Below are 16,323 nucleotides of genomic sequence, written 5' to 3' on the forward strand. Positions count from 1 at the left end.
GTGGAACGTTTGCTCATCTCTAAAATCCTGGCCAAACCCCTATCCTCCCTCTGCTTTTACCTCTCCATCGAGCATATGACGTCCCTGACTAAAGTTTATACTAAATGGAAGAATGCAATCCTGAACTTGACTTGACCGACGAGGGTTGGGAGAACACGGTGACTGACTATACTAGCATCCTCTGGGACTGTGACATCATAATGGGCGGGGACAGCACCCGGCTATGTCCCTATATAAGTCGCCGCACGCCGCATCCCTGTCATTGCGGCCAGAGAGAGCATCGAGTCAACATCTCAAGAAGAGAAGAACAGAAGAACAAAAGAACAGAAGGTGGCGAAGACAGTGGCGACAGAAGACCGGGCCAGTAAAAGAGCTGGAAGAAGGAGCGGAGGCCCGGCAAGAAGAACCGAAGAGGGACAAGACCCCCCGAAGTCGGAAGAAGGCCCCCGGATGTCGGCGGTGAGGAAGAAGAAAGCCGGGCTCCTCCACTAGTAAAAGAGCTATCAGAAGATAGCGGAGGAGTCCGGCGAGAAGACCCCCCAAGACGGAAAAAGACCCCCGGAGCTGCGCAATAATTTTTATTTTTAACCCTTGTGTGTTGTGTTTTATTTACATTTTTTTTCACAGGTGAATGGGTAGGGGTACATTTTACCCCATACTCATTCACATAGGGTGGGGGCCGGTATCCAGGGGCCCCCGTTATTAAAGGGGGCTCCTGGATTCCGATAAGCCCCCTGCCCGCAGACCCCGACAACCAATGGCCAGGGTTGTTGGGAAGAGGCTTTTGTCCTCATCAACATGGGGACAAGGTGCTTTGGCACGCCCCATGTTGAGGGCACGCGGCCTGGTACGGCTCAGGAGGGGGGGCGCTCACTCGTTCCCCCCTTTCCTGGCAGGCCGGTTAGCGTGCTCGGACAAGGGTCTGATGTGGACCTGGGGGGTACCCCCATGCCGATTTTTTTCGGCGTTGGGGTTCCCCTTTAAGTTCATACCAGGTGGCGGGGCCAGCGACGCATCCTTCGCGGGCCCCGCCTACCTGGAGAAGTGTTCAAAATGAGCGGACTTTTCTCCGGGCGGGAAAAGTCCGTTCATTTCAAAAGTACGGCGGACTGGCATACGCACGGCCGGATTGTCCGCCGAAATGCGAGGAAGATTGGAGTGCAAAACTACTTTCTAAGTCCGCCGTACTTTCGGATAAAAAAAGTCCGTCGGAGGCTACACACGGGGGGATTGTCCGGCAGACTTGAGTTTGCCGGACTTTTCCACCCGATTGTTTGTTCGTGTGTACGTGGCATTAGAAGTGCATCATTTTTCAGTGTTAAAGCTGCTAATCAATGTTCTACAAATGTGATGACAATTCAATAAGTGCTATGGGCATCCCATATCTTCCTTTACCACAATCGAGTTTTATCCTGCAATAACCACAACAAAACTATGCAAATGACTGCTCATTGTCTCAGAGGTGATAGATGGGGGTCTGGCAGCAGGGTGATTTGGTGAGTGACATACAGTTAGGGCCATAAATATTTGGACAGTGACACAAGTTTTGTTATTTTAGCTGTTTACAAAAACATGTTCAGAAATACAATTATATATATAATATGGGCTGAAAGTGCACACTCCCAGCTGCAATATGAGAGTTTCCACATCCAAATCGGAGAAAGGGTTTAGGAATCATAGCTCTGTAATGCATAGCCTCCTCTTTTTCAAGGGACCAAAAGTAATTGGACAATGGACTCTAAGGGCTGCAATTAACTCTGAAGGCGTCTCCCTCGTTAACCTGTAATCAATGAAGTAGTTAAAAGGTCTGGGGTTGATTCCAGGTGTGTGGTTTTGCATTTGGAAGCTGTTGCTGTGACCAGACAACATGCGGTCAAAGGAACTCTCAATTGAGGTGAAGCAGAACATCCTGAGGCTGAAAAAAAAGAAAAAATCCATCAGAGAGATAGCAGACATGCTTGGAGTAGCAAAATCAACAGTCAGGTACATTCTGAGAAAAAAGGAATTGACTGGTGAGCTTGGGAACTCAAAAAGGGCTGGGCGTCCACGGAAGACAACAGTGGTGGATGATCGCCGCATACTTTCTTTGGTGAAGAAGAACCCGTTCACAACATCAACTGAAGTCCAGAACACTCTCAGGGAAGTAGGTGTATCTGTCTCTAAGTCAACAGTAAAGAGAAGACTCCATGAAAGTAAATACAAAGGGTTCACATGTAGATGCAAACCATTCATCAATTACAAAAATAGACAGGCCAGAGTTAAATTTGCCCAAAAACACCTCAAGAAGCCAGCTCAGTTCTGGAAAAGTATTCTATGGACAGATGAGACAAAGATCAACCTGTACCAGAATGATGGGAAGAAAAAAGTTTGGAGAAGAAAGGGAACGGCACATGATCCAAGGCACACCACATCCTCTGTAAAACATGGTGGAGGCAACGTGATGGCATGGGCATGCATGGCTTTCAATGGCACTGGGTCACTTGTGTTTATTGATGACATAACAGCAGACAAGAGTAGCCGGATGAATTCTGAAGTGTACCGGGATATACTTTCAGCCCAGATTCAGCCAAATGGTGCAAAGTTGATCGGACGGCGCTTCACAGTACAAATGGACAATGACCCCAAGCATACAGCCAAAGCTACCCAGGAGTTCATGAGTGCAAAAAAGTGGAACATTCTGCAATGGCCAAGTCAATCACCAGATCTTAACCCAATTGAGCGTGCATTTCACTTGCTCAAATCCAGACTTAAGACGGAAAGACCCACAAACAAGCAAGACCTGAAGGCTGCGGCTGGAAAGGCCTGGCAAAGCATTAAGAAGGAGGAAACCCAGCGTTTGGTGATGTCCATGGGTTCCAGACTTAAGGCAGTGATTGCCTCCAAAGGATTTGCAACAAAATATTGAATAAATAAATATTTTGTTTGGGTTATGTTTATTTGTCCAATTACTTTTGAGCTCCTAAAATGTGGAGTGTTTGTAAAGAAATGTGTACAATTCCTACATTTTCTATCAGGTATTTTTGTTCAACCCTTCAAATTAAACGTTACAATCTGCACTTGAATTCTGTTGTAGAGGTTTCATTTCAAATCCAATGCGGTGGCATGCAGAGCCCAACTTGCGAAAATTGTGTCACTGTCCAAATATTTATGGCCCTAACTGTACAATCACACACATAGGTTGGACTTGATGGACTTGTGTCTTTTTTCAACCTCATCTACTATGTAACTATGTAACTTGTCAGGATAGAAAGAAAAATGCATGGGGCAAATATCATCAAATTCTTGAGCAAAGGCTTCTGCCCTCTGCCAAAAAGTTGTCCCTGGGAAGAAGATTTACCTTCCAACATGACGATGACCCAAAGCACACAGCAAAAATGACCACACAGTGGTTGAAGGAGAAAAAAGGTGACTGTCCTTGTATGGCTTAGTCAGAGCACAGACTTGAGCCCCATTAAAAATCTGTGGAATGACTTGAAGACTGCAGTCCGCAAACGGTCACCATCAAATTTAACTTGCGCAGTTCTGCAAAGAAGCATAGGCAGACTTTGAAAAGTCTAGACATATCCCAACAGACTAAAGGCAGTAATTAAAGCAAAATGCGGTCCAACAAAATACTGACATAAGGGGTGATCCTTTTTCCCAACTCAGTGATTCTGTTTTTTGTTTTTTTTTCTGACATTTGTGGTGTTATATTTTTCACCTGGGTGTTATAAGTTGCACTAGTAAATACAGCTGGATAAAACAAAAACTGTGTCTTCATTTCAGGCTGCAAAGCTACAAAATGTGATTATTTTAAAGGGGGGTGATTCTTTTCTATACCCACTGTATGCTGAAGTCTTTGTACTATCAAAATAATATGCTTGTAACCGTATAACATGTGACATGCCAGCCTGCTAGTTAGTATATGCCTCGTTACATTGGTGGTCAATGTGTCCCACTTTTATGGTGGTCTTTTTTATCCAAAAAAACATTAGTGGTCAGTGTTCCTCACCTCTTTATTTTGATGACCAGTGCATTGTCCCTTTAATTGGTGGCCAGTGTAGTGCCCTTTTAATTGGTGGTCAATGTGTTGTCCACTTCAGTTGGTCCTCGGAAAGTGATGCTTTACAACTTCTTTAGTATGCTATGGCAATGTATAGTGATCCTGTTGCTGGTGACAGAATTGCAGGTGTGACTTGCTAAATTAGGGATCTGATCAGTTGCTGTGGACAACAAGAACATGCCTACCTTTTGACGCTTTGGATTCTCTTGCAGTAGAATATTGATGTGTTGCCTTTTATAATGTGATAAATGTCATAGCTTATTTAATGAAAGCAAATTCTGACTTCTGTTTTAAAATAAATGGTAACGATTTGATTTGCAGAGGCAATATTCAAAATCTGCTGACTCCTACTTTAATCAATTCTCTAGTTCCCACGACATTTTAAAATTGTGACTAGTTATAAAAAACAATACATTTTAGGCTCATACTACATTTAATATTTGTTAAAACTAGGTGAAGGTTGTGTTTCTTTTATAATTTGCAGAATGGAAATAGCGTATGCAGTAAAGGGAGAGGGTTAAAAGAAACTTCCAGCAAATTGGCTACCCATGTTAGATCAATACATTTTTCTGGAGTCTTCTTCCTCTTGCTAGGAAGGGAAGTGTCAGCAGTGATTTAGTGGCACATTAACCAGGTAGTTGATATAAAATCTTCAGCACAAACAATGTATAGAGGATATTTATCAAGCTGTAAGACACTAAGGAGCAGTAGCATCCAAAGTAAGTTACTGAGCAATAATATGATATATGGAATTAAGTCCAACACTGTTTTTATACAAATAACGGTACCATTTGAAGCGAAGATACTGCTGATATTTTAGTCCTTGGTGTCCCATGTAATTTGTTTGTCGGCAGGGGTATTTTGAGCTGCCTTTGCACATGCCATTAGTTATTTGTTTCAGCACATGCATTTATTCATTATGTTTTATATCCGCCTATTGGAGATTTTCATGGCTCTTAAACCGACCATAAAGATATATCAAAATGGCTTTTCACCTGCATACAATTTTGTTTTATTGATTTTTCACAAGCCTTATGCCACTTATGGATTTAAGTAAAGGCTTAGTAAATCTCTGACAGAGAGGTTGAATACATTGTACATTTTTAAACCCTTGTTGTTGTACAGCCCTCTCGTGACTAGAGATTAGGCTTATGGGGCATGCCAGAGAATTGGGGGGTAAGTAATTATAGATGATATAATAGGGGTTCTAGGTCACAAGGTCATAAAAAATCTTTTTACCCAGCTTCCAATAACGTTAACTGTAGATGTAGATGTAGATACTCTCAAATTCCACACTTTTTGACTGCTTCTCGATCGCACTCAGGACCGTCTTTAAGGCAGGGCAAATGGGGCAGCTGCCCTGGGCCCTGTCATTGTTGTGGGGCCCAAAGCAGCTGCCTCATACTTGCCAACTATCCCAGTTTAAATTCCCTTATCCTTAAAGTTTTTTCCTGTGCTGTGTCCCGATATCTCAGTGTGAAGTGCTGGTCCTAATGCTGCCCAGCTCTGCCCTATTGTTGTGTACAGATGACTCACCTGCAGACCCTGTGTTTACATGAAAATAACCGGCATTCATATGTAAATAGCGGCAGCATTTATAAATAACAGCTACAACCAGTGGCATTGATATGTAAATAAAGGCAGCATTCATATGTTTATCATGCTCCCATGCAGTGAGGAGATGATGTGCTGTAACCTCCAGCAACCAATCAGTGAGCAGTATTACTGTACAGTACCTATCAACCAATTAACAAGCAGAAATTATTTGCTGTAACCTCTAGCAACTAATCACTGAGCCGTAATGTGTGCTGTAACCTCTAGCAACCAGTCAGTAAGCAGTAATGATATCCTTTAACAGCTGGCAACCAATCATAATTGCTGCCTGATCTGATAAAGTAAACTGATTTTAAGTCTAGCTGCTATCTATTGAATGTCTCAGAGCAGGTGGAGGGTGGAATTGCATGGGGGGTGGGGGTGCCTAAGAAATTTTTTGCCCAGGGTCCAATCAATATTAAAGACAGCTCTGTTTGCACTAGTGACCTGACCCCTTCATCCTCAATGGAGTATTTATGCAGGAATTAAGATAAACATACTTAAAATATATAATATATTGCATTCAGGTTCTTCTAAGTTGATGTACATGGAGAAATGGGAACAATATCTGGGGGAGACGATGGCAACAGAGGAATGAGGTAAATTGGCTTAGTGTAATTCTAGATCATACATAAAATACCTCACTGATTGAGGCGAATTATAAGGTTTTATTAAGGTGGTATATGATGCTGGTGCGACTCAGGTCATGTGTCCTGGGAGCCACCGGCTGTGGTCAGAAGGAATATTACATACATGGTGGACTTGTCAGAAAGCCAAGTGGTTCTGGATACACACATACAATTACATTTTTTCCCTTACCCAGGTGAACCTAATTAAAGCTCCACAACAGGCCCTACTGGGAAGACCGGGGGAGTAGAAACCAGGACACGTGATACGGTTCATTTATTTTATTTTTACAGCAGCTAGAATCTCAATTGCAAAATCCTGGAGATCTCCCATAATCCCATTGATCTCTTGAAGGCCAAGTTGACATGGATCATGATAAATAAACGTTTATTGGTTATTCTAGATGACAGATTGGCCTTCTTTGAGAAAATCTTGGATACCTGGATAAAATATTTTTCTATTTGCTTTTCTCTTGCTGGTTTTCTCCATTGAATGTACTACATTGTACATAAGCTGACGAGTGTTGAGTAGTGTGTCCTAGGAGAAAAAGCTGGTGTGACGCACACTATAAGCAACTCCCCCGGCGGGGATGTGTATTTGCCCCTCCTTTCTCCTGGATGGGAGTGGTCAGGTTTACAAAATGGTTAATATCTATTGATATAGCCATATGCTTCTCCATAGTCAAACTTCTAACAGAGAGGTGGAGAGGCTACTTAAAGGGATTCTTATGCTTTAAATAGTTGTTTCTTTAAGCAAAATGTATTGCACTATGAATGACCTTAGGATCAATAGATATTGTCTTGACTTTGATTACTGTACTATTGTAAGCATCAATGTGTTCAGAGAATACATTATCTAACCTTCTCTGACACATTTTCTAGTTGTAGAAATACTTAAAAAGTAATGGAAAAGAAAATTTATTTTTACCAAAAAATAAATATATATTTACTGTACCTGCATACCCAAATCATAAAAGAGAAAATAATTTTTAGAAATTTGCTGTACTGCTGATTTGCCAGTTCTGCACTGAAAACCGTCCACCTAGTGAGTGATTAAACATTTTACCTGGAAGTTAATTTGTTTCTGTGCAGAGCTGCACCAGATTTTGCACTCTCCAATTTTAGTAAATCAACCCTTAAGTTTGGAAAACAATAGGCACAGTGGAGGCCCGTCCATAGGGGGTACCTGGGCGCCGCCCCCCCCCCCCCCCCATGTAGTAAAAAAAAATGTAAAAAAAAATAAAACATTTTAAACATGTCCCTTTAAAAAAAATATATCGATTTTTTTAAATGTCCCTATGTGCACTGTATCCTGGCACCGGGCGCAGTGCAATATGGGAAGCGCCACGTCTACGCAATCACAAGATTGCAGACAAGGTGCTTCATTTGCCCAAAAAAAAGTGCTCTGTGGCAGAGCCGATCGCGCCACAGCTTCCGGCACGATGGACTGGCTGAGCGAGTGCATAGACTTGCACTTTGAGTGACATGGGCGGTCAAGGAAGTGACGTTGGCAGTCTGTTCTCACTGTCGTCCCGCCTGAGAGGATCACAGGTAAGGCTGCAGCATGGCCATGATTTTCAACTTTCCAGTTATATTCTTTGTTCAGCGGAACCCCCCTCCACATCCATAATATTTCTTATTTTCGGACTGGACCCCCCAACCTTAATTCTTATTTTCACAGTGTTCAGCGGCTACTAGAACTAGATCAATAGCTAATTTTCGTGGAATCGGCGGCATACAATCACCCCCCCCCGCTCAACAAGATAAAAAAATAAAGGGTTACTATCAGTGGTCGGCAGCATTAACCCCACCCCCCGCTAAAGAAGATAAAAAAAAAAGGGTTATTATCAGTGGTCAGCAGCATACCCCAGTTCCCCCCCGAACCCCCCCCCCCCCCGCTAAACAAGATTTTAAAAAAAGGGTTATTATCGGTGGTCAGCAGCGTACCAATCAGGCACCCCCCCATGCTCAACAAGATCAAAAAGATATATGCTTTTTTTAGTTTATAACCCCCCCAGAATGCAGATATGTGCAATTTACAGGTTGCAGAATGCAGATATGTGAGATTTACAGGTTGTAGATATGTGAGATTTACAGGTTGTAGATATGTGTGATTTACAGGTTGTAGATATGTGCGATTTACAGAATGCAATTTACAGAATGCAGATATGTACGATTTACAGAATGCAGTTTACAGAATGCAGATATGTGAGATTTACAGGTTGCAGAATGCAGCTATGTGCAATTTACAGGTTTCAGAATGCAGATATGTGCAATTTACAGGTTTCAGAATGCAGATATGTGTAATTTACAGGTTGCAGAATTCAGATATGTGCAATTTACAGGTTTCAGAATGCAGTTATGTGCGATTTACAGAATGCAGATATGTGCAATTTACAGGTTGCAGAATGCAGAGCCTGTGTATAATGTGCAGCCTGGTATATGATGTCCAGATCCCCGTGTATAATGTGCAGCCTGGTATATGATGTGGATTCTATAAGGGGCGTGGCTTGTGAGAAGTGGGAGGGGCGGGGTATTGCGCCCCCCACATCCTAAAACGTCACCAGCCGCCACTGAATAGGCAAGCCTCTATTCTTTCTGAAGCAATGCAGAATATTCAGTCAGACTATGGAAACAATCTATTCAATTTTCACTCTTAAAAGTGCTACTTATATTACTTATCGTTGGTTCCGAAAAATGACAAATTGATTTTCAAAACCTCATTTGTGTCACAGAAAATGGCATCCTTTGTGAACACTAACTGTGGAAATATTTTGTCAGTTCCTGGGCCAGAACATGTTCTGCAGTTTTCCTGAAATACAGACTGCTTAGCCAGAGCCATACTTAAAACCACAAATTTACCTGTTGTACTGTACAGACACAACACATTCAATGCATCTGTGGTAGTGGGTACAGCTCACTGCAAAGCCACCCACTGACAACGTTGTCCGATTCCTACCCATTTTGCAGAGTTTAAAAATAAAGGAAAAAACAACCAATTACAATAATAGGACACATGTTTCTGTTATGCTTGTTTGGATAACACTGTTATGCCCTCCCCACTCCACACACATCCAATGAAGCTCCCTGCACCCCTTTCCTATCCATCTACTTGTTTATGTAGCTTTGAACTTTCAGGTTCATAATGTTTTATCTTTAATATAATTTTAACATGTTTGTACTCAATAAAACTCTCTTTTATATATCTAAATGCAACAGTGTCCCTTCCCCCATCTAGTTTGTTCTTTGTATATACATTGGGATGTGGCACCTGTTCAACACTTGAACATTCAGGCTTCTGATAAATATTTTGTATTTTTTTTACACTATGATTTCTTATAATAGCCCCCGAAACAGCAATGGCTTTGTACACTAATCTGTTATCCACTGTGACCTCACGTACAAGCAATACAGCCCCCACTTCCTTACACATGCAATGTGGTTGCCCTTCTTCACGCACACATACAGTGTAGCCTCCTGTCCTGCTCACACATACAAACAATGGGATTATCCTTCCCTTTACACATTCACACAATGCATTTACTGTAAATGCTGTATTGTTATTCGATGAAAGCAATGGAAACAAGTTTGTTTATTTCATCAAACTCAAGGAGGGATCATAGCTTCTAACCTAGTCACACTCACCAGTTCATTTATAGATGGGTTCCTTATCTCTTGTGTAACTCATCTACATGCACATGTTCATGTTGCATCAACTAATCATTTGATTCACACCCAAAATAAGATGACTGCCCCCTGTGCTGAATACACTCTATAAATGAACATTGCAAAGTGATCACTTTAAATATGGTTGCTACACTTCTGTATTAATGACTATTCACTTTAACCCTGTCCATACTGTGGAATGACAATATACTGAAACAGCAACAAAGGAAAAAGTTCCACAGCAGTTTTCAACTTCAGTACAGGTTACATACTCCCTTCACCAAAGAATCTTTGGTCCTCCAAAGATGTGAAAGGCAACAAGGAACTAAGTGCAAGTTAATAAAAAAGTTGCCTAAAAACTAAAATGAAATATAAAATTACATTTCTTAACAAATCCATGGTAATGGAAGCTGCCATCAAGGTGCGTCAGAGTTGAATCAAGGGTCCTCTCCTCTAGTGCTTTTATTGGGATCACTGAAGCTTCAGAGGACTGTCAGGATCATCTGTACTGAACTGTTGCTGTGTGAGTCATATGTTAGTCTTTGTGTGGTCATAATATTTTCTTGTTCATTGTGTAACACATTCAGTAATGTCCCTTTATGTTTCTCAGGAAGGAACAGTTGCCATCTTTTTTTGAGCTCATCCGAGAGGTCCCTTCAGCAGTCCACCATGTCAAGCAACTTTAAACAGCCCCACTCTTTGTTGACTAGTTGAGCCTCCTTCAGAGGATCTGTGTCTAGAAGGTTTGGGTGACCACTCTCCAAGGCTTTCAAAGTAAAACAACAGATTTTCTGCTTGATCTTTCCTCAAGTCTTTTCTGGAGAGAGTGTCAGGCCCACATTCCTCACCTGGATCAAGGCGTATTAGAGCTTTGGGATGCCGGCAGTGGTGGCTCAGTTGGCTTTGGCCCCTGTTGCCCTTCTGGCTCTGTACTCAATTCCTTAGACTCCTGAATTAAATTAAATCTACTCTTCCTTCTGAGTCTCTGAGTCATCTAACCTCAAGTTCTGCCCTGTACAAGTAATCTTTCAGTTTGTCCATGGCAGCCTAATTCAAAGTCTAAGGGTAAGATAGTTTCTCTCAGACGGGGTTAAAGCTTAATCTCATGTGAGCGTCAGGTCTCAGAAGTCCATCATGTTCATGATGCAACATACCACCTAGTCCTTCTCTGCTGGTGTCAATGTATAGCTCGTAGGACTAGAAAAGGTCAGCATAGGCCAAAACTGGTGCGCTAGTCAAACTCCATTTCAACGGAAGAAAGGCCTGCTCACATTGGTCAGGCCATTTTGTTTCTATAGACTCTTGGGACTTTCTCAGCCCTTTCTGCTTCTAGTTCAGCCTGCAAGAGCTCGGTGATGGGTTAGGCTAACCTTTTGAAGCCTTCCACATACCTACTGTAATAGGAACAGAACCCCAGAGTCCAGAAGGGCTTTCCTGTATACATCTTCCACTTGAACAGAAACTATAGGAGAAGGACCCACCAGCTTGTCAGGGAATATGTTTGGAGGAACTGAGGTGACTTGTTCCACTGCATGAGCTCCTCTTTTCTAGCAGACCTCTCTTTTGATCTGATGGTAATTCTGTTGCCTTCTATGTCAAAGGTTTTAGGTTTGATGTTCACTGACCACCCGTGATCTGAGGCTTTAGATGAGGCCTGACACAAAGGTTTGATCATCACCCTCCCTTTGTTTTGAATCTGGGAATTGGAGCAGGCTGACTTAGTTGGGCACCCAGTTGGCTTGTAATGTTGTTTCTGTGGTCTTGGTGGGCTGGGAGAATTATGGTGGTAGCGACCAACAACGCCACACTTATAACAGACCATTGATCTGAATGAATATTAAAGTACTTCTGTGCTGCCACTTCCCTAAATTAAAAAGCACCAATATCCTCTGAGCTGCTGCAAACAATTAAAATGTGCTTCCACATCCATCCATAAATCCAAGTTATATAGTGTGTAGTGATAAGTGTAGCGATGCTCCTTCTCTAATATGTGTCATCCCATCGTAATATAGGTGTATATACTACCCCAACTCTGATATTGCAGTGTCATATATACTTAAAATTATACTCAATCAGTCAAAGACCACATAAACATATAGTTTTTAAACACGTGCACCCACAGTTCCAGTGCTGCAAACACTATGGTACCATGTAGGTATACACATCAATCCATATAATGTCCACCATTCCTCAGTGATTTTTTTTTCAATGATGTCATAGTACCAATAATAATAATTCTTCTAAACTCATGAATCAGTGTGTATACCAGTTTATACTCAAGTTCAATGCACCATTTTTATTCATGATGCTCTTTACTAGTGCCAATATGCCAACACACCCCAAAAACCAGGTCAGGTCAATTACATGCTCACATCTGGTATTGATCCATATAATGCACAGGTCTCATGCGCATAATGGTGGATGTGATATCCTCTCCCCATCCAGTACTGTGCAAAAGTTTTAGGCAGGTGTGAAGAAATGTTGTAAAGGACTCCTTGTTCTTCTTTATGCTGAAGATAGTTCTTAATGATATTGGCTGTATATTTGAGGTTGTTGTCCTGCTGGACAATACATTTGGGGCCAATTCCCAGCCTCCCTCTTGGTATGGCATGATGGATAATTATCTTATTTCTCAGCATTGAGGGCACCATTGATCAGGGCATGTTTAGAACCCTGAACACAGTGGTCGGCCAAAGAAAGCTAATGCAGCAGATGAAAAACACATCATGTTTACTTCCCTTTGACATAAGAAGATGCCCAGCAGTGCCATCAGTGCTAAATTGGAAGAAACCAGTGGGGCACAGGTACACCTATCTACTGTCCTGATAAGTCTTGCTAGAAGTGGTCTTCATGGAAGAATTGTGGCCAAAAAGACATACTTTAGATGTAGAATCAAGTGACCCAACTATGCATGAAAACATAGAAACTGGTATACAGTTCTCAAGAACAATTACGCATTGATTTTCTCTACCTAAAATTTTAGCATTTTTCCTTTTTTATGTAATCTAAAAAATGACCACTATTACTTGCTTCATTTTTTTAATTTAAACTGTGGATAAGTACACATTAGTCAATTGTCAGTAAACAGCTCTCCTTCTGTGCACACACTAAGTAAAAGCACACAAAGTGATTTTCTAGCTTACCCTAAAAATATAGGATGAAGTCATTTGTTGGGTTGGTTACTAACTTCAAACTAATTATATTTAACTTTGTTGCTCTGAGAAAATCAAGGTTTCCCCATTTCCTCATACATTGTGTTCACCATTCCACGCAATTGGTACTTGGCAATCCTACTGAATATACTTCTTCAGCTGTAAGCAAAAATCAATCTGCCATATTTATGCTCTCGAATATCAAACCAGATTAAATACAGTAGGTCAGGACAAAATTCTAGGGCCTTTCTGACTAAATGAAAGAGAATCGGCTACATTGACAGATCACTTTATGGAGCTGAGGGCGCAAATATTTTGTAGAGTTCCGTCACTGCAAATGAGCAACAGTGACTAAACTCAAATTATAACTGAATATGAAACAAAGAGAGCTGCGCTAGCCTCAGTAAAAGTTCATAAATTATGCATAGCCATAAATTATGAATTAATAGTCCCTATAGACCATCAAACTGGAAAGATGAAGAAATGTGAATGAATGAATGAATGATTTGTAACTTGTAAGAATGAATAAATGAGTGACTTGTATAGTGTTACCTATGCAAACTGAATCGCCTCAGGCGTCCATCTGCGGTATAGTGCGGTCCTTTGCCCCATGGGGTCCAGACGCGCTTACACACGCGTACGCATATTTGGCCAATTTTTCAACAGGATCTAATTAACCTACCAGCATGTCTTTGGAGTGTGGGAGGAAACCCGAGTACCCGGAGGAAACCCATGCAGGCACAGGGAGAACATGCAAACTCCAGGCATGTGGTTGGGATTTGAACCAGCGACCCTATTGCTGCTAGGTTAAGTGGTAACCACTAAAACACTGTGTCAACTCCACAATCAGTGAACAATTAGGCCAAGATAACCCAAAAAGAAAAAATCTTGCTGTAGTGTAGAACCAACTATAATTATAATAGTAAAAATGGTAATGGTAAGCAGGTCAGCTTTTTATCTATGCTTTTATTCTGCTCCTTGCTGTAAGTGCATTACCATTTTTACTATTTAAATTGTAGTTGATTTTACACTATAGTGTGTTTTTTCTTTTTGGGTTATCCTGGCCTAATTGTCCACTGATTGCGGAGTTGGTCCATTTGAGAGTATAAGGACATCTGCTTGGCCTTACCCTGTATGGAGTGTGATTCGTCTATGGGCTGACATCAGAATTTCCTTCAGGATAAAGGCCTAGGCTGGGCAATAGCCAGAAGCTTTCTTAAGCTTGCCATCAAGTGTGTGGTCTATGTGGTGGAGGTGCACTTTTTTTGTTGTGGTGTGACAACCTTATTGTCACAATGAACATTTATAGAGACGCACATTTCTTCATCTTTCTGGTTTGATGGATTTGATGATCTATTAATTCATAATTTATGTCTATGCACAATTTATTAATTTTTACCAAGGCTAGCACAACTCTTTTTGTATATTTTATTCGTCATTCTTTGTGTGTATCGTACAGCAGAGCTGCAGCTTTTTATTTCATTTTGTTTATAATTATTGTTCAACATGAGTTGGCGTGGTATTTTTTCCATTTGCATAACTGAATATGAATCTTATTTCATCTTTAATGCTAACAAATAATTTGGTTTCACTTTGAGAAATCATACATTTAACGTTAAGAGGGCACACTGACAAAGAAATGATCAATCTATAATTTTAATGGTAGGTTTATTTTAATAGTAAGAGGCAGAATAACAACAAAAATATCCAGAAAAACGCATTTCAAAAAAGTTATAAATTGATTTGCATTTTAATGAGTGAAATATTTGACCTCTTCACAAAACACTTAGTACTTGGTGGCAAAACCCTTTGAGGGAGTGCTCCTAATCTCAGCTCTTTACCTGTATAGAAGCCACCTGCAAGCCAGCAATCTTGTTGATTGATAGGGGTTTAAATATTTATTTCACTCATTTAAATGCAAATCAATTTATAACTTTTTGAAATGCGTTTTTCTGGATATGTTTGTTTGTTCTGTCTCTCGCTGTTAAAATAAACCTACCATTAAAATGATAGACTGACCATTTCTTTGTCAGTGGGCAAATGTACAAAATAAGCAAGGGATCAAATACTTTTTTCCCTTACTGTACCAATACTCAGTGTATCAAAAAGACAAGAAACACAGTAGAACCTTCTTAAAACGAAAGATAACTTATCTTCTTGTCTCTCTTCCATCACAAAAAATGGGTTATGTTAAGACAGAAGGTGGAGCTCTGCAAATCATTCCTTTATGCCCGTGTGGCCAAATTTACAACCAAAACCATTGATTTATAGTATAGCCTAATATTATATAGCCATTTATTCCAAATTGCAAACAGAGATAGTTGGCAGTCATCAGTGCAGTGTATGAAAACCATGGCTTCTATGGAGTAGGACTTGTGGACCAAGATTTCAGTGCCTTTGCTGTGAACATTTAAGATAAACCTCCCCACAATGTTTAGCGTCAGAGGTGAATAAGGGGCTTATTTTAACTGGTTTTACTGCTTGCTCAGGATATGTAAATACTTTAGTAAGCATAGCTTGGGTATAGGTTCACATAAATATAGCACAAAAACCAAAGGTGATGTGCAGCTTGCAGTAACCAAAACACCAGATTTTACATGTCTTTTGGCTGAGCAATGCTAGAGGATTGCTTATGGCTTATATAAGTTATTGTAGAACTTTTATTGCTGCTTACTGCATTGCTTTTTTTCTTTTGAATTGCCTGTGCATTTCTTGTATCATGCTGTTTTATTCATCTTACATCTTCTTTATTTTTATTTTATCTCCCTTTTTGCCCTTTCTTCCCTCTAAATTTGTGTGCTTTCCCTTTCTAGACAGCAACTTTGTCCTTGGAAACGCTCAGCTGCCTCATTCCTACCCTGTCGTGTATTGCTCAGATGGCTTCTGTGAACTCACCGGCTTTACTCGAGCAGAGGTTATGCAGAGGTCATGTGCTTGTACCTTTCTGTATGGCACAGACACCGGGGAGCAAATTCAGCATTGTATCCAGAAAGCCTTGAATGATAAACAGGAGCTAAAGGCTGAGCTGCAGCTATACAAGAAAAGTGGTGCGTAAATGGAATGTTTTCTACCAAGTGCTTTTTGCTTAGCATTTGTAAAATAACATAAAAAACATTTATACTAATAAGTATTGTCTTCCTTGCATCTCCTTTGTAGCATCTGTATAAAGGACAAGGTCAAATAAACCCATTTGTATTGCAAAGCATGCCTACATCTAGTACAAAAAAAAAGAGAAAAAGTCCCA

The 16,323-nt window shown here is 40.8% G+C and overlaps 1 protein-coding gene across 1 annotated transcript in view; it reads left to right on the forward strand.

The window, feature by feature from the left end:
- The window catches only part of KCNH3 (potassium voltage-gated channel subfamily H member 3), a 144,428-nt gene that overhangs the window by 38,000 nt on the left and 90,105 nt on the right, over nt 1-16,323 (forward strand). Inside the window, exon 3 of the mRNA XM_077483355.1 lies at nt 15,893-16,126. Coding sequence (XP_077339481.1) covers nt 15,893-16,126 — 234 coding nt within the window. The remainder of the gene's footprint in view (nt 1-15,892; nt 16,127-16,323) is intronic.

This window comes from Lithobates pipiens, unplaced genomic scaffold (genome assembly GCF_037356315.1).
Source record: "Lithobates pipiens isolate NorthernLeopardFrog02 unplaced genomic scaffold, aLitPip1_a1.2 Scaffold_16, whole genome shotgun sequence".
NCBI classification, from domain to species: Eukaryota; Metazoa; Chordata; class Amphibia; order Anura; family Ranidae; genus Lithobates; species Lithobates pipiens.